The sequence below is a fragment of the Teleopsis dalmanni genome, chromosome X (genome assembly GCF_002237135.1).
Source record: "Teleopsis dalmanni isolate 2A chromosome X, ASM223713v2, whole genome shotgun sequence".
NCBI lineage: Eukaryota > Metazoa > Arthropoda > Insecta > Diptera > Diopsidae > Teleopsis > Teleopsis dalmanni.
Genome location: NC_051848.1, coordinates 59,716,527 through 59,742,548, shown reverse-complemented (window position 1 = coordinate 59,742,548; position 26,022 = coordinate 59,716,527). Strand labels below are relative to the sequence as shown.

Below are 26,022 nucleotides of genomic sequence, written 5' to 3'. Positions count from 1 at the left end.
TTTTGCGATATTTTGTACCAAATTTTTCTCAAGTAAGTTTTGTGGGAGATAAGGAAGAGATAAAAATAGTTAAAAAGAATTTTAATTAATACATAAGTAACTAATAATGATCAGATTTGTAAATATGTTGTAATAAAATTATTATTATAATAAAATTATTTAAATTAAATTAAAATTTTTATTTATTTATTTTATCCACAAGAGTTGTTCTGTTTTTCGAATATGTTTTAATAAAGGGGTATATAAAGGTGTATATAATAGAATATTGATAGAACCCATTTTATCTGTTCGTTTCGTGCGATAGTCATGATTTGAGTCCAGTATCTTCATACGACTTTTATGGAAACTAATAACATTTTGAATCTAATAAACTCACGATATATATATCTCTTGTGGCATATTTTATATTTTACTATGTTTAAATATTAACTATTATAATATTTATTACTTTTACATCACTCTTATATGATAATAGTCGTATGCTAGCACCAAAAATTTGTTTTCATGCAAAATAAAACCAAAGATCCTACTATGGTAGTATATTTTGAGGCCAAGACCTAGTTAATTTTAATTGTTTGCGATGAATTTTTAAGAACTAAATCAATAAATAGACGGGAAGGGATGACTATAATCCTATTCCCGTCAAAATGTGTTTCTGAAGTGATATTTCATAAGAGAAACTATTAGGCAATGACACCCCACCTTCCAAACTTTGATTTGACTAAGATATTGCCACAAAAGCAAGCAATGTTGTGCAATAATTGAAACCAGATTTCAAGCCAATTATTTTCCGATTTTAATCTAATAACCTGTTTTAGAGCTTGTAAATATACTTATCTTATTCTTTTATTAGATAACATTTATTCTTCGTAAAGTTGAGAGGCTTAGCTCTTTCTTCGTATCTTGGCAATGAGAGCATGATGACATAATATATTTGTATATAAAAGTCCTAATATGCATTCGCTAAAATATGATACATATATATCTCTTAGAAGCATATGTACCGACATACGGTTATCATGTGTGGTCATGGTTAATATGATACTACAATATATGTAAATTAATTATATATATCTCTTAGAAGCATATGTACCGACATGCGGTTATTATGTGACACACAGTGCATTGTGTATGGTTATGGTTAATATGATTCTACAATATATATATTTTTATACCTTTAGGTATTCAAATATAGGTAATATCAACTGTATTTATATAAGAGTTTTGAAATGATTCTGAATTTCGATGTTCGACCGGGTCGTGTATACTCGAATTTAAACATTTCAATCGAACACTATATATATTCAAAGATATTCGAACTGTTAGAAGACGTTTAAGCTGTTAGAACATCTGATCTGTTCTATATATCTTTTTATCTTGGCTTTTTTTTATGCCAACACATATAACAGCAAATGCTTAAATTAAAATTTTTCGAACAGTGCGAATTATATTTAAAACGAACGATTTTTTTATAAATTTACCAAAAAAAATATTTCACATTTTTAAGTCAGGAACGAATATTATTAGAAAAGATTTTTTTGCTTGAATATATATTATGACAATTACAAATATTGATTTTTCGATATATATATGTTAAACTATTATTAAGATGCATATAATATTTGTTAATAAAAGTTTGTTTCATATATCAACAAAAAAAAAAAAATTAAATAAACAAGTCATTAAAAAATATAACATATATAATGTATATAATAAATATACAAACAAAATAGATAAAACATTAAATAATGTACATAAACTTAAAAATTAAATAAGTAAATTTTTTGTATATGAAATAATAATTATTTTATCAATTTTATTTTAGTAATAATATATAATAATTGAAGCACTAAAAGCACTGATTTTTTGGGGACAACGTACATATATACCAGATAATAGATAAACGTATAGTCTATAGCAGTGTATGGGTGTTGGAAGATATTTTGCAATTAATTAATAAATAATTCGATTTTAAAAGATTTTAATAAATAAGTTAGATATTTTGGAAAAACATTGCGTAATTAGTTTCCTGTTCGTTTTCATATTTGTGCACAGATTTTTTTTAATTATAAATAATTTTTTCTTTTTTTTTTTTGAAAAAAAAAACAATTTTGCTGTTAATCGATCAGTAATTCGAAATGTACTGAACCTATTCTTTCTTTGCGATCGTGGACTATATTGCGTGCCCAAGCTTTGCATTCAATGTTTATGATAATGCCATCTGTTAAAATGAGAAAAATATTTATTTTATTATTATAATTATTATAATTGTAGTAAATTATATTTACTTTTTGGGCGTTGAAAATGTACAGCAACAAGTGGACTTAAATAGCCTTCAGAGTTTTGATATGGATAGAAATAGCCAGGGAAACCTCGTATGGGTAAATAATCAACTGGTCCAATATTTTCTTGATCAGCTGGATTTTCACCTTCGCACGATACCCAAATAGTATTCATCTATCAAAAATAAATGAAAATTAATAATATTACTATTAAATATTATTGTACATATATGCATATATATTTTTACTTACTTTATGATTTTCAGTGGTCTCAACGTTTGAAATATATTCTTTCAAATTTTTCGGCATTTCCTTGGGCAAAGTTCTAGAATCATTATAATATTCTGGTATCCATCCATAAATTTTGTTTAATTTTAAGAAAACGCACGGTGAACTTTTATGATAGCTGTAGTTATTTTCTTTCACGCAAGGCAACCACGATTTGATATCGACATCACATACTTGACCCTTTGGTGGTGGTTGATTGTAATCGCAGTTATAAATGTTTTGACCACGACCAGGAGTTAAACCGGGCACTTTATATACTGTTTTAATATAAAATAATATTAAAAATATTATTATAGCAAAAACAAAAAAAATTGTTTACTTCCTATAAATTTAAAAATAAAAAGAAATCAAATAAACTTTTACAAACAATTACGACTGAGTCAGATTATAATAGATATTTAACAACATCGACAAGTTATATAGCGAACAAATTAGATATGTTTTATCAATATAACAGCTAATAAGAAACGTATGCATATATATATAATGCGGAGACGCAAAGGATCAAATGCGAGCATATAGCCATATGATCCTATTTTTACAAACAAGACTCTGATGATTCTTTGTATCAATAGCATATGGTTATTTAAAAACAAGACCCCAAACTGCTTATTTTAAAATAACATAAGCAGTTCTAATACCAAATTATTTAGTTAAAGGCCCTACCCTATAAAGAAATACATTTCTGAGATATCTATGGCTAATATTCAACAATATGTAGAATAATTTACTAATAGATTATTATTTTTATTAAAAGAAGATATCTTACACTGCGGCCTAAAATACCTATTTAGCCCCTTACTCGGGTTATAGTGTTTCTCCAATTCCAATTTCTTTAATGAAAGACAGTATAGAGCCCATATTTCCTAGTCTTGAATTCTTATGATATATGAAATACCCTCCTATGTGTTACTTTTCTTGTGCATTTGTGCCGGGCACTCTCCAAGCACATGGTATGCAGTTTCTCTCTCTTTTCTGCAGTATCTGCAGTCTGAGTTGGATTCAATTGCTAACATCGATAAGTGATTATTCAAGCTACAGTGACTGGTCAATAATCCTGCAATAGTTCTTAGGTTATTTTTTGATTGTGCTATACAATGTTTGAAGCGTTTTGCGTTACTCCTTACTAATGGAGTACTGAAGAAATAATTAATTATAATTATTTTAAGATATTTTTAAAAATAATTATAATTTATTTAAATAGATATGAAAAAAATATATGCAAAAAAGTTTTATTACAAGGACGTTTTTATAGTCCCCATTTTTAAGCAGTGTTGCTTATCCCATCGGTGTCCATTTAAAAGAGCTTTCACTGTATATTTTTATTTGTTTGTGTGTTTTATTAATTATTGTATTAAGGTATTTGCCTGAAGTGTTGTTAATGAAGCTAAATAAATAAGATTTATTGATCTAGGCTAAGAATTGATAATATTATCTATGACGTCAGAATACATTTTTGATAACGGTTTTGATGTCACATTGATAACATCAAAATTTTAATAAAAATATAAAATTAAAATTTTAAGACCACAGTAAGAAAAATATGTTCTATTTTGAAAGTACTTAAGAAACTTCAATGATAACAAAAAGTTATTTAATAATTTATTAAGTATCGTTATATGTGATGTACGTAATTGAAAATAACGTAGGTCAGATATGAATACGTAATAAAATATATGCCAGAAATAGAATAAAATTTTGGTAATATAAGAACCTAAATGGAAGTATTAGCAAATGTTTAAAATTGCGCGAAATTATTTTAAAATATTTATTTGCTGATATTTAAATATGACATAAACTTAAATACATATATCGTATCTGTATAGTCCGTTAATAATACAAATCTCTCACCAAATTGTCAAAATATTCAGTAATTACTTGATGCAGATACGTAAAATGTGAGATTTGAAACTGAATTACACTTGTTAATATTACTTTGGGCTAAGCAAGATATTGAGATTACATCTCTCTCTTGACATATGATAATCATGTTCTATAATCATGTTCTATAAGTCTCTTATTATTCCTGTACTTCCTGTGTGATGTATGGGTTTAAACAATAACCGACATAATATGAAGGGATTAGGAGCATTTCTAAGTAAATTTTTTAGGAAGATCTATGGATCTGTACGCGTTGGCTCTCTCTCTTGACATACGATAATCATGTTCTATAAGTCTCTTATTATTCCTGTACTTCCTGTGTGATGTATGGGTTTAAACAATAACCGACATAATATGAAGGGATTAGGAGCATTTCTAAGTAAATTTTTTAGGAAGATCTATGGATCTGTACGCGTTGGCTCTCTCTCTTGACATACGATAATCATGTTCTATAAGTCTCTTATTATTCCTGTACTTCCTGTGTGATGTATGGGTTTAAACAATAACCGACATAATATGAAGGGATTAGGAGCATTTCTAAGTAAATTTTTTAGGAAGATCTATGGATCTGCACGCGTTGGCAATGTATATGAAATTGGCGTAGTTGAACGTATTAATATCTTGCAGTTGCACTAAAATTTTGATAATGATTTGTTGGTCAAATCAGAGCTAAAATTTTCTATTCTATAAAAAACTATTCAGCATTTTTATCATTTTGAAAAAAAAGTAACAAAGTATGTAATTTTCACAATTAAGTCAATCACAACTTGTCAAAAACTTTGGCAATATTAAGTAAAACCATTATTGTGGACCTAACCTCGTTCCACATTTTCAAATTTATTTGAGAAATTCTTTGTAGATGTGGTCCTGTAAAATACTTCTCTTAAATACTACATTTCTGATTGAATTTAATACCCGCCAATTTTACGAATCTTGGAGTTTTTTTATTTATTACTTTTTTTCATTTGTTGTGGTTCAGTTAGTTCACATTATCCACCAGTATTAATGATTTTATCTATTCTGGTATCGTTGTCGATATCAAATCATTAAATTTGAATTGTTCTTTTAAAGAGTCTACATATGGTTCTACTTAATCTTATTGTGAATAGAACCAACAATTTAGACCAAATATTTGAGAATTTTGATGCATCCATAAAGAAGTTTATAATCTTTTACATGATTCTTTGTACCAGAATAGATGATGCAATTAATAAAGTGCTGCAATTTAACGCAATAATGCTACAAGAAAAACTAATAAAACACATTTTTATACTGTTCGTATAAATATTCCCTCAAAATAAGGGATACAGGTTAAACAGGTATTTGTAGAAGTTTGTGCGTTGATATAAAAGATAAGAATATCAACTTCATTTACATTTATCATATCCAACGTAATTTTATTGGTAATATAAGAATAAGATATATATATATATTATATAGTGTTATATAAACATATAAATTAAGTAGCCCATATTATATTATTTACATAATGAAAAGAAACTAATTACTAATAAAATCATTAATGAATATAAAGGTTATTAGGTGTTGTATATATTCAGATATAACAACGTAATCTAAATTCAGTATTTTGTTCTTTTCGGCTTTCTTTTATTATCAAATCGTCTAGGGATATTTGTTTTAAGAGTTCAAAACCACAAAACGTATAGAGAAAGAAATGTATTGTTTAAGATCTAAGAGCTTTAGTATGTGGTATGCTCTATGCATACAATTCCTGGACCTTCTCAAATGGCACACATATATCTGACCTTAACACATAAGTTTACATATATTCAAGTTTAAATATAGAATAATATGAACATGATAATTTGTGTTTAATACTACGCTATACCTTCTGCTCAAAAAGTATCCGGACTTTGTTGTTTGTTAACTACTTTTTAAGTAATAGACCTTTTTCAAAAATTTTTGTTATGTTGGTACACCCTTTCTTGACACATGGTTCTTGATATGGTATTTGAGCGCCATCCGTCAATTAGTTTGTTTACAGCAGCTGTTAATGTGAGACTACTTCAAATGCACTTAGCGATTTTTACTATGGAAAATTCTTATTGTACGCGAGTTTTTAATCAAACACAACACCACTGTCATCGCTCAGGCACCATATTCGCCAGATCTGGTTCTGTGCGACTTTTTCCTGTTCCCGAAACTAAAATTGCCCCTTCGTGGTAAGCGTTTTGAGTCGATTGAATCGGTAAAAGAGAATTTGCCGAAGGAACTTAAAGCCATACCTTCACAGGCCTACAAAAAGTGAATGGAAGATTGGGTTAAGCGTTGGCATATGTGTATCGCTTCAGAAGGAGCATATTTTGAAGGAGATAAAAAAAATTTGGAATAAAATTTAAATTCTTGTGTTTTATTTACAAAATCTGAGTACTTTTTGAGCAGAAGGTACGTATAACTGACAAACGAACAAAAAAAGAAGTTAAGTCGGCTTGTCTCTAGTCAAACGAAAATTTTGTAATGTCTGTCGTACTGAATGGTGTAGAAACATGAAAAAAACTAACAGCGACGTGAAAAAACCAGGATCGAACCGAGACTGTTATAATTAAGCTTGTTAGATCTCCAGCAAACTATATGCGTTTAAATGCGATTAGAAAAGTTGTTGATTAAGTATTTGGTGGTGAAGAAAAATGATGTGTCCCCTTAATGGAAGAGGTAGTAGACAAACATTTGTACAAATGGACATTTGTAAATGCTCTAACTAGAAAATGATTTGATTTGGTATCGTCTAGTGGAAAATGTAGTTGAGGACGGTAAAAAGACCAAGTGACGAAGGATCTGAAGACACTCAGCATTACCAACTGGTGACAGATAGCTACTGATCGAGCAAGCTGTAGGAGGCTATAGATGCGCCCAAGGACGATAAATTTGTAATGGCCAACTAAGTAAGTGAATAATCATATTAGTTGTAAAGCCTAAAGATTATAGTTAAAAGTTGTACAATTATACAACTTTATTAGGTTCGTAGACTTAAAACTTTCAAGTGTATAAGCGAAGAAGTTACGATATAATTTTTTTTTTGTATATAGTTATGGTTAGTAACTAATGGAACGTTACTAATCAAATATTTAACAGAAGTCGTTCCTAAGTTTATATAATCTTTATCTATCTTTAACAATAAAAAAGAATATTTCAAACAAATTCTGAAGAAATTAATATGGAAACCATTTTTTAATGATATATCAATGTGATATCTAAATAGGCATTGTCCTACTATGCCAAATTATCCCCCTGTGGGGGTGGGGAAGGGGTACTATTTTGAGGTCTGATTAACATTATGTGCCTCTAAATACAAATGCTGTTTTTTCATTATTTCATCCCAATTTTTACTAATATATTCGAGTTTAGCATCACATAAATGCAGCAAAATGATTCCTTTCAACGTCTATTTAAGTTTTACATGGCAAAGAAATTTTGATTTGGTGCTAATAAAACCAAATGAAGATTTTTCTTAAATGAAGTTGGACATTATTCTTTTTGTTCCTAATCATATTGTATGGAATATATATAAATGGATATTTCAGTGTACTACATTGTAGTAATTTAAATATGTCGTGTTTTTATTTTACCATCTAAGAATTTATCAAGAGAATCCGTCCAGTGTTTGTAGTTTTCATGCTGTGTGCCCTTGTACCAAATTAGAGTACTTTCAACATTGTCCTCTGGGGGTAGTGGCCTAAAACCAAGACCTGAAATTTATTAAAAAAAATATTCAATTAATTCAAATATATAATTGCATATAACAAACAAGTAAACATGCCTGGATTTGTGCCAATAATGGAGCTCTCCAACGTCCATTTTGGTATACGTGGATCCAATGTTTGGAAGAATGCCCACATACAAATTGCAACCAGCGCTGCTAAGACACCATAAAATGCAGTATAGAAAACACCAATTTTTGCTAAAATAGATATTTAAAAAAATTTTTATATTATTAAATTGTATTTCATAAGCATGCACATGGTCATGCACAATAAATAGATATACAAAAAACTAATATATATAGTTATTGTTCACTTAACTTTCACAATTTAAAAATTAAAAAAAATTGAATAAAACTGTAGTGTGAAGAATAAAATCTATTATGATACTCTGACACAAGACACAACATTTTTATGAATTTTATTTAATCATCAAAACATGAACAAGAATAGTTCAACAAAGGAAACGATTTACAGTCACTTGAAGAAATCTTTCGAATTCGCTTCCATGCTCCACAATTGGTTCTATTGAATTAACCAATTTACTTATTTGTGGAATAATGCGCGATGTTGAGCAGTTTTATTTTTTTATTGGATGAAATATGCTCAAAGTCAAGCCAGAATGGCAAAAAGTCATCTGGGTTAAATGCTTAATTGATTATACTGGGGGAATACTAGTTAAGTGGTTAATAAAAGAAGTTCGCTTTACCCGAGAACAAAAAATGAGTTAAAAAGCACATAATTAATTATACTTTTAATGCTCAAAATATGCTTCACGAGCTTAAAGGGTAATAAGCACATAATTAGAGAGGATTACTTCTAAATTTTGTAAATCAATGTAAAATCGGTTAAGAGTTGAAACACCTTCCGTTACAGCTTGTAATGCGTGTAATTGCATTACACATATAAATACAGGCGCCCAGTAACATAACGCAGAGGTTGTCGAGTTGTCGTACATTGGGGTGCGGGTTCTTTGTGACAAAAAGGCAAAAGATAAGATCGGAGTGGGTGAATGAAATAATAGCACTATTCCAAATATAAAAAAATCAAAGGAGAATACTGATACGCAAAGAGAAGAAACTGAAATATAACAACATACTGGGTTACACACTTTGTGATTCTAAAAGTGATGACATTATGGTTGCAGAATACCTTTAAATACCCTACATATGGTACCTTTAGGAGTAACTTTTGTTGACTTACCTATCGGTACTTAGCTGCGATATTGATAAAGCTACTTTTCGTCTGGCCTAAGCTGACAAAGTGTAGCTTAATTAAGCAATCAGATTTCCATTTGGCCTTTACTGATGAAAAAATAAATAACGAATCGCCAACACTGTGTTAGGAGTTGCTAGAGACAACAGTGGGAACTTGGATTAGTTGATCTAGACACATGATGGTTCGTTAGAGTTATGCTGACGACCACCATGTGAATGAGTGAACTGGTCTGCGTGAAGTGGCAGTGCTTGAGTTGTCTTCTGTTTGGCATATGTTGGCGAAGGGAATTTTAACCAGTCATCCAGACTTTTTTTTGGCCAAAAGCTGATGAAGGAATGCATGACGAGGAATGCATGACGTTTGCTCCAGTCGTCGCAACTCATTTATATGTCGAGCTAAAAGGAGCAACATATATTCAAGCAAAAAATACAATTTTCGAACAAAAATACGTTTTTAGACCGGGTATTTATCAATCCACCTAGTATGGCTGTATCACACTACTTCGGAGACAAATCGATAGTCATCTGATATGACATTATAAGCTCTTTAGATTTTTATTCTTTATATATTATATTAGACATTAGAAGCTCAATAAAATATTTCGTTAGTGCATAGTTAAATGTGGTGTCATTATATATACGTATATAGGTGTGCCTGATCACGAAAACCACACAAATTATTGTAGAAGACGGAAATAAACCTTGACATATGAATAAGTATATTCATATGAAGTTTTGAATGGAATTGCTTCTATAGACAAAATATATTCAAAAATAATTAACCACTGGAATATTCCATTATTTTATGTATGTTAGGGCTCTGACAATGGTGTCCAAAGTAAAGGGAAATATTCAAGAAGAGATGAACCCCATTTTATATATATGTATATATTTTTACCTTATTTTTACCTAAAGTGAAAAAAATTGAAAAAATTTTTGCAAGATATACCATATACAATCTTCGAAGAAAAGTGTTATCAGTGATATAGAGGCTCCCTACCATTTATAATATAGTTCTGTAGTTTCATTGTAATTTAATCTAAGTTTCATTTGCATAGACATAGTAATAACAAAATCAAAGAATTACAAATATTATAAACAAACAAAAAAATAATTGGAGAGAGCATGGATGTGAGATATTCTTCGTCTTTAAAGAAAAAACACATACATAGTTAAGATAGATATACTTTTTCACTCAAAGCGGAATCTCAAGATCATATTTATTTTTTTCTTATAATATCTCAACGATGGTGTATAAGAGGTCATTGTGACAATTTTCTATGAAAACACAAATACAAGTAATTAACTCTTTGAGTGAAACATTTAATTATCAACTCCAACTGGCTCTCCTTTACTCTTTTGCTCTTTTGCTCTTCACTTTAGACTTTGAGAGAGTCTTTTAACATATGATGTTAGTTTTGTATGCAGCTTCAAATAAAAAAATAGTACAGCACAGGTAAAAAATAAAAAATGGTTTATGAATGCCACAATTTTTGTGTAAAGAAGGGAGGACTACAAAGTGCCGTATTGGAATTGTGTATTAGATGCACAATGAGAATAAAACAAGAAATTATTTCCCTAAAGTAAGATTAAGCATTATTATTTATAATAAAGAACAATTATACTATATAAAATATATCATTATATATAATGAATTAGTGTGAGTTCCCAAATATTGCTTCAAGAAGTGTTCCTATCCATGCTTTTCCTTAAGCGCTTTCAATTAGTGGCTACTACTTGATTTACACGATAGTTTTATTTGTAATTTGAGCTGTCAAAAATTTTAAATTGACAACTGAAATCAAAAAGCATAAATGTTGATTCACACGGCGAATCATTATAATTTGATTGTCAGATTCATCGTATGTTACACTTTTTAACTACTTTCACAAAATTTGATGTCGAAATCAAGAATAATTTGATATGACAGCTTAAATTACAAATAAAACTCTCGTGTGAATCCAGTATTAAGGGTCAATTTTATAATGCTCACTTAAGTATTGATTTGCGTCGAAATTTCAAGTATTACTTTTAGAAACCAATATCGACCACTTAACAGTTATTTCAACTAAGCGTGCATTGTGAAATGTACAATGATCGAAAAAGTCAATTCTTATAATTAAAATTAAATTAAAAAAATTAAAAAATTAGAATTAAAAAATTAACATCCAATTACACACTAGTAACGTCAGATTTTATACTGTCTTAAATTATGCTTAAGTCATCAATTTTATTGACTTAATTCTTAAGTGAGTTTTGAAATCAAAGTTTGGACTGTGTAATCGGACTTAAAACTATTTAAATTATAATAGACCGTTTAAATTGATTTTATTCCATGCGTAAATTTAGTTAGAAGCTTGAGTCTTTATATGAACTTTTTATTAAACAAAGTTAAGATGTAAAATTGTTAGTAAGGTTTTGAGAAGGTGGTTGATAAAATGTAGTTTTCTTAAGGCTTTCACCAAAATGGGGATGAAGTTGTGAAATTTCTTGAATAAATATATATTAACAGGGTTGGTATTTAGGGCTAAAGAACAAGTACTCAACGTTCGTGTGACTTGGCCGTGTTATGAATTTGAAATGGTTAGCAATAACTAGCACATTTTTTTTATTTGACTGATGCCGAATTATTTTAAGACTGGTGAATATTTTACTCGAACTGGTAGTACAAGTTAAAATTAATGGCACATCAAAGACAAAGAAAATTTCAGTAAAAATTTGCTAGATTTTATAAATCTACTATGATAAAGTAAATAATACGTCAGAAGCATGAGCAAATACATATACGTACCGCTTATTAGTAAAAATGATAGTTGCTGGGTGAAAATGGATCAATCATTAAAACATCTTAAAAGCATGGGAATATAACATTTCTTCAACAATATATGTCTTATGTTTATAACCTTTATTTCATATATTCTTAAATAGCTTTTATGTAGTTTAATTAATATGGAGTGCATAGTTCTTTGCCTTGTAAGGCAAGCTAGTTATACGGACGGTATGCTCCGTTGGTCTTAGAAATAATATAAACAAAAATCAATTGGGCAACTGGCAAATTGTAGATAGAGATGAAAATACGTTAAGTGGAAAATTATCCCATTTACTTAGACCCTAAAAAGGGAGTTCTGAGAAGAACTAGCAATCCTACAATAGAAATGTGATTTTTTAGATAAGAAATGATTGAAAACCTGGGCACCATTTAGATCAATAAAATTGTTTGAAAAAATCTTTTCTGTTTGCCCAACTCTTTTTCCCCAACCCATTGTAAAACGCAAGATTTAGTAAGCCCATGATATGATGATACGCATTAACACTTGAGAACGGTTTTTAAAGGCAAACAAAAATAACAATGCAAAACCACCATTCCATCTACTTAAAGATTCCTAAATGAAGTAAAAGGTGTGTGCATTGTAGGAAATTATACATTACTTCCACTTCCACTTCTTTGCTTCACTACATACAATACTCCAGGGAAATGGATGTATTTATTTTACATTCCCAATGCAGGACGATAGTCTGCAATTTATTTAAAACAACACATTTTTGGCTGAAGGGATTTATCCCCTTCACCAGCAGCATTGTTGAGAAATAAACTAGGCCAGTCTTTTTCGTAAAATTCCTCATTGCAGGAATGAGTGTGTTTTACTTTAATGAGCTACGTTAAGTGCATATATTTCAGTTCCCTAGGCATTATATGGAAAAGTTATGATGCTATAGTGTCAGAAAAAAATAAGAGTTTATCGCTATAACAGTTTAGGTATATATTGATAGCATTCTTAGGATTTTAGTTATAGATATAAATTATTTTCAAAGGTTTGATGCTATGGTGTAAGGAAAAAAATATATAATAAATTGTTTTAATATTTTAGATAAATCTTTATTACACTACTGAATACCATTATTTCATTGTATAAAAAAGTTAGACTACATCACTATAACATTTAAGATCGATACTTACTACTTTAGATAATGCTATTATTTTAAAAGGCAAAATATTGTAATATATAGAAATCAAATTATATCGCTATAATATTCTAGGTAAATTTAGATTAGATTTTGAGAAGTTAGTTCTACTTTACTTAGTAGATTGGCAATAATTTAAGAGATATAATATTATAGTGCAAATAGAAAATATTATGCCTATCATTACGCAATTCTCAGTAGATCCTTAGTGTTAAGTGAATACCATTGTTTCGAAAGAGTGTATAAGAGAGTCTATAAGAGTACAAACAGAATTCGTGTGATTTTCAATAAGTTATTCAAGTTAAGCGCACTGACAGAATTTTTGAACTATTAAATAAATGATCAATAAATTGAGAATTTAGTTCTGTAGTTCCTTAAAGTGAACTAACTCAATGATCCTAAAAGTTCGTTTGCTAAATTATCCACTAAACTCAAAAATCGTTTTTTAATTATCTAATTCCGTAGATCTTCGAAGAAAACTATCTCAATGATCCAAATAGTTTGTTTGCTTAGTTATTCACTAAACTCAAATATAGTTCTTTAGTTCCTCGAAGTAAAGTACTTTAATGATTCTAGTAGTTCATTTGCTATATTAATCACTTAATTAATAATTCAGTTCTGAGGATCTTCGAAGTGAATTACCTAAATGATCCTAATAGTCTGTTCGCTACAGAATACAAAACTTAACGTTTTCAATTAACTATTTATATTTTTATTTCTATTTAAAACTTTTCTATAATAGAAAGAGGAAAGAGGAACTTAAGCAATTAAAAAAAAAATTCTATGTATATCAAAAAAAGTAAAAATGTATATTTACGTATAAGTAGTGTACATTAAAAATATTATTTGAATGTAGAGAGATTAGTTTTTGGCGACATTGACAGAAATTATTTTGTAAATTTAGAAATGAAAAAAAGATTAAAAAAATTTATAAAATTATATATTAGTACATAAGTTTCTACATAGGAAATTCGAAAGCACTTATCGGTTGCGATTTTAGATTTTATAAAAATAATTTATTAACATGTCGTGTGATGTGGAGACTTCTATGTAGTGTTCTTTTCTGAAACTACGTAAAAGGTTTGCATATACGAAACACATGCTTACACCATAAATATAATTTGTCATAGACTGAGGTAAATACTTATTAAAAATAAAAGTGGATAAAAATAAAAACACATAATGAAAAAATAAAATAAAAGCTGCAAACAAATTAATGGTCCCATTTTTGCTAGGTCAGAGTATGCCATATCAGCGCGACTAATGCATTGAATGAACTCCATAACTGCATCGTCCAATACATGTCAAAAAATGAGGTGTGGTTTGTGCATTCCACTCATCTGAACTTGTAATGATCACAATTTTTTAAAACTTTTTTTTTGCCAATGCAAGTTTAATTTAATTTTGCCTTCCGGATTTCGATATAAGCCCATATTTCTCTAATTTCTCTTTCCATTGTATCTTATTTCCACAAGTAATTAAAGCAATTTGTCGATTATTTCATTCTTAAGCGCAATTAAAAATTTTGGTTCACAACGAGAAACGATCGTGAAAACTGTGTGAACCGCGGTTGATATTTTTTTTCATGGACTGAAACGATTTAAATTTCGACGGCAGATCGCGCTTATCAAGAGAAGGGAGTGGTGTGAGGCACATTATGCAAGAATTGAAAGTATGATCATTAATTGTGGGTCATTTAAGTGCATATCCGATTTTTAACTTTTGAATTTAATAACAAAAAAGGATGATATATAAAAACAGTAAAGTAATTTTGATTTTAAGAGACGTCAAAAATATAACGAAGTTTAAATTTTTCCTTACTAGATTTAATTCAGAGCAAGGTTCAAAATAATAATTGAATTCGATGTATTTGAAAAACATATACGTATAGTTTTTATAAATCTAATATTAGATTAGATTATTTATCTAGATTAGTAAAAAATTTAAGGCATAAAATAAGCTATATATAAATAACATTTGAAAAAGTAGAACGCCTGGCTACCCTAGGCTTAAATGATAATTCTGGCGAAATTAGATTTTTTTATGTGTAGAAATTGAATTTATAAAATAAATGCAGTGAACTTTATATTTTTCTAATTATTAGTTAAATAATAATAAATTATCGTTAATAGATTTACAAACCTTGTATTACCTTGTTCGAGCAGTTTAACTATACTCAAGTTCAAACAATTGCATCAAACACTTTAAATAATTTAATAAGATCGATTTACTTGAAGATCTTTTAAATAAAAGACTAACCTATCTGCTTCATGTTCTATTCTATATTCGAATATATTTGATGGACAGAATGTCAGGTCATTTTGTTTGAATAAACAAAAGCATACTCGAGCATCTAGACGGTGGCAGCTTCGAATAAATCGAAATATGTAGTAGGTTCAATATATAAACATTATAATCATAACAATAATAGACCAAATATCCGAAATTCACAAAAGCTTGAGTTTCAGGTGCTCTGAGCTCGAATTTCAACATAAGCAATGCTTTTCAAACTGTCTACGATAAGTTAAAAAAAATTGTTATTACCTAGACCCTGAAAATTGACACTATTTATACATATGCTCTATCCTTTTCTGGGTATTTATTTTTTTTACGAGTTTTATATTTATTACGTGTTGATAAATATGACGAATAATATTGTTTTTGAATAAATGTTAATCAGTTTAGTGTCCAACGTCCACAAGTTAATTTGCCATTAAATGTATAAATATTTAAATATACGAACATACTTTCGAAAAGATATATTTGTTATCTCCAAACATAATTTAACAATACGTCAGAGAAGTTTTTTGATATTCTCAATAATTTCAACAAGTACTACAAATATGACATGTCAGGAAGACTATGGAGCATGTAAAGAGTGACTTGAGAAATATGTATATAGTATTCATGAACATATATATATATATATATATATATATATAAATACATAAATACATAAATATATAGATATAAAAACGATAGCGAAGGCTAAAGTTAGTTGTACTGCTATAGGGTAAGAAGAAGAAAATAAGAAAAAGTGGAGCAATTAAACATATGGACGAGTATATATAGTAAAGCTGAAGTTTAAGTTCACGTCAAGATTACATATGGTAGATTAATGCTTACCAAATTCAAGATCATACGGACTATATATTATGAAACTAGTTCCCTATAAGTTTTCAATTTTTCACTTTAGCAAAAACAAAAAAACTGATAGTGTTTCTTAAGTTTTTCTATGTATTGCAGTTGTATATTATATATAATATATAGAAAAGAATCTTTTTATGGCAGTATTACCAACTTTTATAGATATGTACGTTATATAAATATTTTAATGTGAATATGATGATGTTTGGTACAAAAAAAAGTCTTTGAAATCTTTAAATCTATTTATTCTTTAAAAGATTTCATATTTAGAAATTACAAATTCATATTTCAATTAATTAAAAAATAAAAGTTTTAGTGCCCAGAAGAATATTTAACTAAATATACTATTAAATAAATGCTTTAGGTTGTTTCTGGAAAGATGATTTCTGAACGAGAATAGTTTAATCAGTTGATAATATCACTATTACATATACATTAATATGCGTATAAAATTATTTTAGATACTATTTGTTGACTCGAAGAATATTTTCATCAATAAATGTGTTACTTTATTTTAATGAGTAATTTATATAGATAATTTATAGTGAAGTACAAATAAAAAATATCTTGAAATACTAAGAAAGCTAATGACTCAGTGATGCTTTCATAAGATACAATATATTATATATGTATAAGAGGAAAATAACTAAATTCCGTTTGTGTACCAAAAAGTTATCTAATGTTAATATTAAATTAAAATAAAAATTTTTTTTCATCATAAACAATTATATTTACATAGTAATTTGTCATTTTCAGTATTTTCCAACTTGGGATGTACTTTAAGCTTCTTTCGGAACTTCCACGTTAAAATTTCTGGTTAATGCTTGATTTATTGCATTAATTGTATTTGCTTTTTTAAAACCAATTAAAGCAATTACCTGATTATTCTAATAATTATTATAAGGGGGGTATAACAGCTGAAGTAAAGTACAGGGAGAATATAAAAAAATGTTCAAGAGAAACTAATTTACATAATTTCATTCAGCTTTAAATATAAAATAAACAGAATAACCTTAGATATAAACTAATAACGAACTAGTTAGTTATGGATGTAAAAATGATATGCTTAGTTAGTATAGTTAATAGACAATGATAATTGAATCTAAGCTATTTCCAGATAATATTATTCTAATACTGATATTCTTTTTTATTTATAACTTCTATAATAATTTGTAATCTCAACAAGTTTCTATTAAGGCTTTTGGAGTATCGGCGAAATTAGAGCTAATTATTCTATTGAATTAAGGGTTGTTAAGGTTATATACGATGAAAATTGAAGCGGTTATAAGTTCATGTAATTGATATATCATTGAGTATCTTGTTGTCTATATATAATTAACTTTATTTCATGTAATTTGTATAAACAATTTTAGCATAGTGATTATAATAATAATATGGCCTATATAAAATAAATCTGATTGCACCAACTCTAAAATGACCATAGTGTAGTTTTTATATTAAATGTCTGCATCTAAAATAGGCTGGGTATATTATATTCGATGAGACGAAGACAACACCTTTAGAGGAATATTATGGTCGAAACAGTTTGGTATGTGAGAACATCTATAGATGCGGTGGATAGTTAACGTTGATAAAAACATGAAGAAAATAAATCCATCCAAATAAAAAATAATGGTTAAAGACTGTAATCAGTTGAGACAAAAACTTGAGGTGATTTTGATCCGATGTAGGCTGTTAAAATTACTGATGAAAATAATACAGCGAAAAATAAATTTCCAATAAACAAAATATCTGATGTTTGGAAGGGTTAACTAGCACTTGCTCGTTTCAGTAAATGAGTTCCTCTAAATTCATTGAACATCGCATGATACACATCTACCTAAGTGGCCCAATAAAATACTTGGTCTTTTTGAATGACCCAACCAACAGACGAACTTAAGTTATTTTATCTCTTAAAACAGACTAAATTCAAATAACACCTTAAATTCATCCAAATTGTTTTTTCTAATCTCACGTACATACACGCATTCGATCCCAACCAACATTTTATATTTTCTGTTCTATTTGTTTTTTGAGGTCATCATAATATTAGTAACATAATATAGTGAAAAATTCCGTAATTCAAATTCCCGTTGAACAAACATTTCTCTTGGGTGAATAATTTTTTCTAAAGCTATATTTTTTTCAATTATTTGGAACAATTTAATTTCTTTTATTTTATCACCTCTTTTGAGGTGAGTAAGGATGCGAGGTGATTAACGATGTGTGTTTGCTTGAGAGAGTTTTTACTGTAAGAATGTTGTCATTATATAGTTCCATATTTAGAAAAAAAATAACAGTATTTTCCTAATATTTGTAGGTGCAGAAAATTTGCTTATTTTTAGAAAATAGTTAAATTTAAATTAAACATACTTTGTTCATGAAATGTTAGCATTATATTTTTAAAATATAATCCGTTTGTCGAAAATAGAAACAACTAATTATATTACTTTTTAAGTCGCTTTTCAATATTTAAAAATAAATTAAAATAAATTAGTTTAAATATAAATAGCTAGAAAAGAAGACAAGAATTACAATAATTACAATTTTAACACATATTTTATTACAATTATATATGTACACTACAATTTTAACATATGAAAAATTGTTAAATTTAGGCAATTTTAACATATGCCTAACTTAAATTACATTATAAAAAAAATTGATAATGATTGATAATGTCACACCTTTCTCTTTTTCAAAACACGGAAAAAAGTACGAACCTGTCATACATCCAGAACTAAACTATCACACTAGAAATTAATTTTTTTTGAATGCAATCGTCTTTTGATAGTTACTTATAGAGTCAAATATTAAGCTAGAACATTGATTATACCTAGAATGCCTTTTACCGCAGATATGAAACAGACGAAGAGAATACTTGACATCAACTATGTTGTTGTACAAACACATGTTTTGTGATTTAAACATGCTTGAAACCTAGTTTGTAGAAGATCTAAAGATAATGTTATCTGTAAGACCTAAAGAGCATATAAAGAGCTTCATAAGTGGTAGCTTCCGATTTTAATAGTTTAATATACTTTCAATATATCTTCACAGTTATATATCACAGTATATATATATCACAGTAATATGTTTTTAATTTTATATAATAAAATCTTAAAAAAGAATAGTTCCCCACAAGAAATGTAACTATCCTATAATTTGTAAACTGTTATGTCTGAAATATTTTTGCAATAAATTCTAAAATGTCAAAATTATATTGACTTATTACATAGCAAATTTGAAATAAAAAATATAAATGTTTTTTTAATTACAAATTAATGATTTTTTTCTTACTCACCCCACGATTCACTGTCGCGGGCCATAACTGTGCCATTGTCGGAGTTATATAGAAACTTGCCCAGCTTGAAGGGCTCCGCTTTTCTTGGATAGAATTCTGCATCCATATTCAGGTTTGACATGGGCTTTGGCTTAGACATTTTTGTGTTTAATTATAACTTTTACTTTTTGCTTAAGATTAATTAACTAAATTAAAGCTTTGAGTTTTGGCGCGCTTTTTATGTCTGTTGAATTTGTTTTTTAACGTTTTTATTTAATATTTAAATTTAAAATCTGTTTTTGTTTTTCAACTAATAATATAACATTTTTGTTATATAATAATACCTTCTCTATGGAAAAGCACTAAAAATACAAATAGTTTAAAAGAATATAAAAAAAGAATTTTTTTTGGTTTTTTTGACTTTAATTAAATTTTTGTTATAACACTTAAGCACATAAAATCACTAGGAGGATTCTTTAAGTACTTGCATAGGCAACGAACTATTTTGTTGTAAGAAAAGATTTTGTGTATTTTTTTTGTGTAAAATATTGTTCAATAATTCCGTAGATTTGGCAAGACGCGACAAAATTTGGCCAAAAGCACAAAATACAATTGCGGCAAAATGGTCAATGGCATGAACTTTAAGCAATATTGCAAAATTCTATATACTATATGGCTTATTTATTTATTTATAAATATATTTGTTTTTATCCGTACTTAATGTGTAAATATTGTTAAATATTTACACACAATTATATATACACATTTTTAACTGAAAGATGCAAATCAGCAAATATTTTGCTTAATATGGTTAAAAATACTTCTTATGTTCAAGTGAGGATATTTGTGAGAATGCAAAATAATTAAAAAATAATTTTATAAATAAATGCATAAATATTTAATTATGTACAATTCTTTTCATAAATAATTTTTTTTTTCCACCATAAATTTTAATAATAACTTTTGAATATTTTTTGGCCAAATTATGTGGCGTTGCGTTCATTCCGATTTTGACGTCATAAAGAGCTAAACAACCACACCTTATTCTTGTATTTAACTTGAAACTGATGTTTTCAAGTGTGACAAGGAAGACACTAAATCGACTTAGAGAGCGAGTTTTAGTTTACTAATTTTTTTGCGGCAGTCAATATCAGTTTTGTACTCTGAAGTTAGCGCAAATGATCTAACGAAATTATTAATGAAGTTTAATATTTTTATATAGTTAAATAATTAAAATTTTTTTAACACACTTTTATACAATTATTAAATTTTAATAATATTTAATTCAAGGCACAAACAACACTGCAATCTGTTTAATTTTAAACACACAATTTAAGCCTAGTTAACGTCTCAAAACAAACACAAGACTGAAAACTGGTATTTCCATACAAAACAATTCACATAAAAAACTGAAAAAATGCTAAATTTCTTTTCAAGAGAGATCGAGTGAAATGTGTTTCAAAACAAGAAAACACATACTGTGTAGCAAAAACAAAAACCTAAACATGCCCAACAAAATAAGCACACAGCAGAAACGTGCTTCTGAGTCAGAAATCAAGCCGTGGTAACAAAATGAGTAGAAATGCGCATGAGAGCAAGAGTTTGAGCAAGAGTTCGCATTCAAATTGTTTGTTCTTGCATTTCATTAAATGTGGTAGGCACAAGTAGTGAAAAGGTTTGGCTTTAGTATTAAAATTGTTGTTGCATTTGAACTTGTTTGTGGCTTTCCTTTCGTTGCTGAACGATCAAAATCATTAACACAGCGCTTTATTCACGTACGTTGAAAATTTTCATAAACAAAATTTTAAATCATTTCTCACCGCACCCTTTGTGCGTTTGATATCATAAACAGTACATAAGCAGCGATTAACAAAAGCCACTCAATCTATTCTGCAACCACCAAATGTAGTTTTTGTTTTGGTTAAGAGTAAACATAAAAGTAAAATTTCAAATAATAACTGAATGCGTCATTCACTATGAGCAGGCAAAACACTAAAAAACAATTGTCAATGAAGTGTGGTTTAGAAACAACAAAATTGAGGCAATTTTATGAGTAATGTTGGGAGCGTAGCGCTATATTCGTCAAAAAAAAAACTCATTCCTTATTATATTGTATATTTAAGTAAAATAATTATTATTAATTTTTACTTTGATAACAAAACATTTTATATAAATAAAATAGTTTTTATATAATATGTAAAAACATATTTCTACAGGTTTTATATGAAAAATTAAACTAATTATTATAGACCCAGTTAAGTGGAGTATGTGGTAGAGTTCCCCAAAAAAGTGTTCTCAATATATTCATATTCATATAAATAGTCATAACATATATCACAATGAAATAGGAGCAATAAGATAAGGTATTTATCTTAAACTATCGTACTATATAATCACAATCGAATCGAAACGTTCTTGTTAAAGTGTTAATTCTAGTTTCGGAAATAGATAAAAGTCAGAGAGTACCACGTAAGTGCGGTTTATATGGAAAATTGCAAAATTATATGTAAAGGAAAATAACATTATTATTATTAATAGCATGTTCTGTTAAATTTATTTACATTGAACTCAATTTATTCACAAAGATTTGCAATAAAATTTTTCCAAAGTTGATGATTTCTAGCTATAAATCTTAATTTGATTATAGTTTTGTTAGTTTTACTAGCAATTGCCCTGCGCCATGTTGTTCTAGGTCGACCTCTGTTTCTCTGTTCTTGGGGGTTCCAACTGAGCGCACTGTGCGTTGTTTCTTCAGATGCTTTACGTAATATATGTCGTAGCCATCCATACTTGTGTAGCCTGATATACATTTCTATGGGCCTCTGCGCTGTCACTTGCCAGAGACAATTGTTCGTGATAATACTGTGGTGCCATATTCTAAAAATGGTACGCAAGCATCTATTTAAAAAGGTCTGCATTTTTGACATAACAGCCATAACGACGCACTCTAAATTTCGCAGCCATGTAGCAGCACTGAGTTAACACACTTAACATAATCGACTCGAAACGTCTTTTTCAAAGTGATAATTTTATAGTTTCGGAAATGGAAAAAAGTCAGAGAGGACCACGTAAGTGCAGGTTATATGGTAAATAATAAAAGTATGTCAAAAGCAGAAAAGTATATAATTTCAATAAAAATAGTACTTGTATGATGCTTAATGATACTGTACTAAAGCAATAAGAATTGCGCTAAGGAAAGAATTATTATACATATGTGCATTGTAATTTGAACCAAAGTGGCTATTGTTTTAATACATTGATTGCTTTCAATATTGGCTTTTATAAGTTGAACTTTTGCTTCATGAATATATAAAATGGTTATATATAGGTATGACATTTTTATAGAAAATTGGAAACGAAATAATTTTTATATACTATTTAAAAAATAAGTACATATTTGTAAAGTTTTTGTATGAAAAATGACGCATTACTATAACATAGGTATACTCAAAAGTCATATTTAGAAAGAGCTTTACCAAAATGTGTTCCAAATATTTACATTTTATAAGAAAAAATGGGTTTATTAGATAATGGTCCCTACTTAAATTGAGGAGCAGTATTTGAGTATGTGTTCATATACAACAAATAAACAAGAATATTTTTATTAAATGTTAAGTTGTTCAATATGTTTTTACTCCTATATGTTTTTTCTTAAAATTTTTGCCAACAACACGTTTTTCAATTACGAGTTTTAATGAATGTAATGTTTAGTAATCCTTTTATTTTTTGTAATAAAAAAATGTTAAATTATGAAATTTTTTTCTTGTTTGATATATTAATAATTCCAAAAATTTGGAGTCTTAATACTTATCAACCTGCCCCGGTATGTTAAGTTCGTTTTAATTGTTATCGGTGTTTAACAAAGCTCTTAATACTCTTCATCAATTGCATGTATGTCTGAGTACAATTTTGCAGAGAGAATGTGAGTTGCATATTTTTATTGTACAAATTTGAGCTTAGCTTACAAGTAATAGGGTTACCAGTCCATTCGTATAATAAACATAAAAATAGTTTTTATTTTATATTTAATATGTATATATACAAACGTTTATTTTATATATGTTAAGAAATAAGTAAATTTTGATATTTCCTTTTGCAACAAAATTAATAATAAAATAATAAATAATAATACATTAAGACCGAAAAGTTTTCGGAAATTCTCATTTAAAATTCGCGCGCTGTATATTTTTCGATATTTTAAGTTTATGTAGTTTGGCAGCACTGTCCTTAATTACTATGCCAAAAATGAGCGCGATCTGTCAGACAGTTCGTTTACGGCAGCTGTTGAAACCAGTTCACCTCAGTAGGGCGTTGCGAAAAAAACAATGGAAAAAAATATTGAACAAAGAGTTTGCATCAAATTTTGTGTTTCGAACGAAATTTCGTGTGCAGAATCGTTGCGAATGCTACAAAAGGCTTATGGGGAATCAGTTTTATCGAAAACTCAAGTTTATGAGTGGTACAAAGCCTTCCAGGACGGTCGTACGACCGTCGAAGACATTTCGCAACGCACTACTGAGGTGAACTGGTTTCAACAGCTGCCGTAAACGAACTGTCTGACAGATCGAGCTCATTTTTGGCATAGTAATTAAGGACAGTGCTGCCAAACTACATAAACTTAAAATATCGAAAAATATACAGCGCGCGAATTTTAAATGAGAATTTCCGAAAACTTTTCAGTCTTAATGTATAATAGTAAAATTAAATTAAATAAAATTAAATATTATATTTATGCAACTAATAAGTTAAAAAAATTTAAATAATGTTCAATTACATTTTCTTCATATACCTGTATAAATTTTTCTATATATTTATTATGTACATATTTTTGAAATATTTAATTTCCACTATTTTCAAATTTGTGAAACATTTTAATTTTATTTGAACTTTTAAACTTTTGACATATGATTGCAATATTCCTTGGAATTTCTAATGAAGGTTTAGAATAGTTCGCTTATTGCGTTGGTAACACTTTTTTCTTTACTGGCCAAAGTGTTTGGTCACTTTACAACTACTTGCCTAGATTGAGAAAATAATGTTGTTGTTTTACAAATATTTAAGCGAGTATAGGTCAATAAGTTGCTGTTTTTTCCTACACTAGCAAGCCACCAAAAGCACCTATTGTAAGGTTTTCTCCAATTTCTGTGCCACACTTGCCATTATAAAAATATTAGTCGTGATTTTCCGTCTGTCAGCAGAGTGTTCATTTTCACATTCCTAGAAACGTTTCCACCTTTTTCAGCTTAATGTTGTGACTACTTCATTTTTGTCTCTAGAATGTAGTAGTACCGTCAGGTTTCATCAGTTATGAGTTTGCATAAAAAGCTTACATTGTTTGCTTTGGAACAATTGAAACGGGGGTTCTAAAAGTGTTTAAGCAATTAGGTATGTCTTTGATATGAGGAAAAATTTATCAATTGTTTTTTAATATGCAATCAACTAATTTAATTATTTTATTTTAACATTTATCTAAATATTCATATATACAAATTTAGAGTAATTTAAAGTACACTCTTAACTTTTGTTCAACTAAAGTCATACTCAATAAAATGTATTTAGCTGTCCTATGCTTTTAAAATTTAAGAAACTCTTAGATAAGTAAGCATGTTTAACATTATTGACATGAAATATATTGTATTCATTTAAGCTAGTATCTTCCCTTAACACAGCGAAGAACAAATCTCTGTAAAGGCAAAATAACAAATAAATTCAGTAAAAAACGTGCTTGTATGAAGCTTAATAGTGTTATATTAAAGCAATAAAAAACTACCGGAAAATTTGTACATAAACGTTCGTTGTACTTATAATTAAAGTGAATGTGATTTTAATATATCTTTGTAATTTTTCAATACGACATAAAATTATCAACACTCTCATAATAGTTAAAAAGGTTATATATATTGTCAAAATGATAACGACTTTGTATCTTAAATGTGTAAAGTCATCAACATTATTTACTACTCAAATTAAGTTGGACATTGGAAGAATCTTTAAATCTAGATAAAACAATTCGCATGTTTTCAAAAGTTGGTTTAAAAACGCATTAAAATTTAATTATTTCTGTTTTTCAGTATATTTGATTTGTTCTAAATAAATTAAAATCAAATTGCATTAATTATTAAAATTAAACAAACAATATTTAAATTTTTTGTTTCCATGACAAGTCATTAATTTTGGGAAAAAAATTCTATCAACGCAAAACAAGTACGACTTTGACTTAGTGGTCTAGAACGTCAGTAATC

At 28.1% G+C, this 26,022-nt stretch overlaps 1 protein-coding gene across 2 annotated transcripts in view; it reads right to left on the bottom strand.

The window, feature by feature from the left end:
• Positions 1 to 1,825: 1,825 nt before the first annotated feature.
• Positions 1,826 to 26,022, bottom strand: part of LOC119662644 (sodium/potassium-transporting ATPase subunit beta-2) — a 37,322-nt gene continuing 13,125 nt past the window's right edge. The window contains exons 1-7 of one of the 2 annotated variants that reach the window (XM_038072310.1): positions 20,821 to 20,967; positions 19,802 to 20,142; positions 8,230 to 8,370; positions 8,039 to 8,158; positions 2,535 to 2,827; positions 2,289 to 2,457; positions 1,826 to 2,221 (exon numbers count right to left, since the gene is read on the bottom strand). In XM_038072310.1, the coding sequence (XP_037928238.1) occupies positions 2,118 to 2,221; positions 2,289 to 2,457; positions 2,535 to 2,827; positions 8,039 to 8,158; positions 8,230 to 8,370; positions 19,802 to 19,940 (966 nt within the window). In that variant the 5' untranslated portion in view covers positions 19,941 to 20,142; positions 20,821 to 20,967 and the 3' untranslated portion in view covers positions 1,826 to 2,117. Of the gene's footprint in view, positions 2,222 to 2,288; positions 2,458 to 2,534; positions 2,828 to 8,038; positions 8,159 to 8,229; positions 8,371 to 19,801; positions 20,143 to 20,820; positions 20,968 to 26,022 lie in introns of those variants that run through there. The other variant, XM_038072309.1, reaches the window with a different exon arrangement.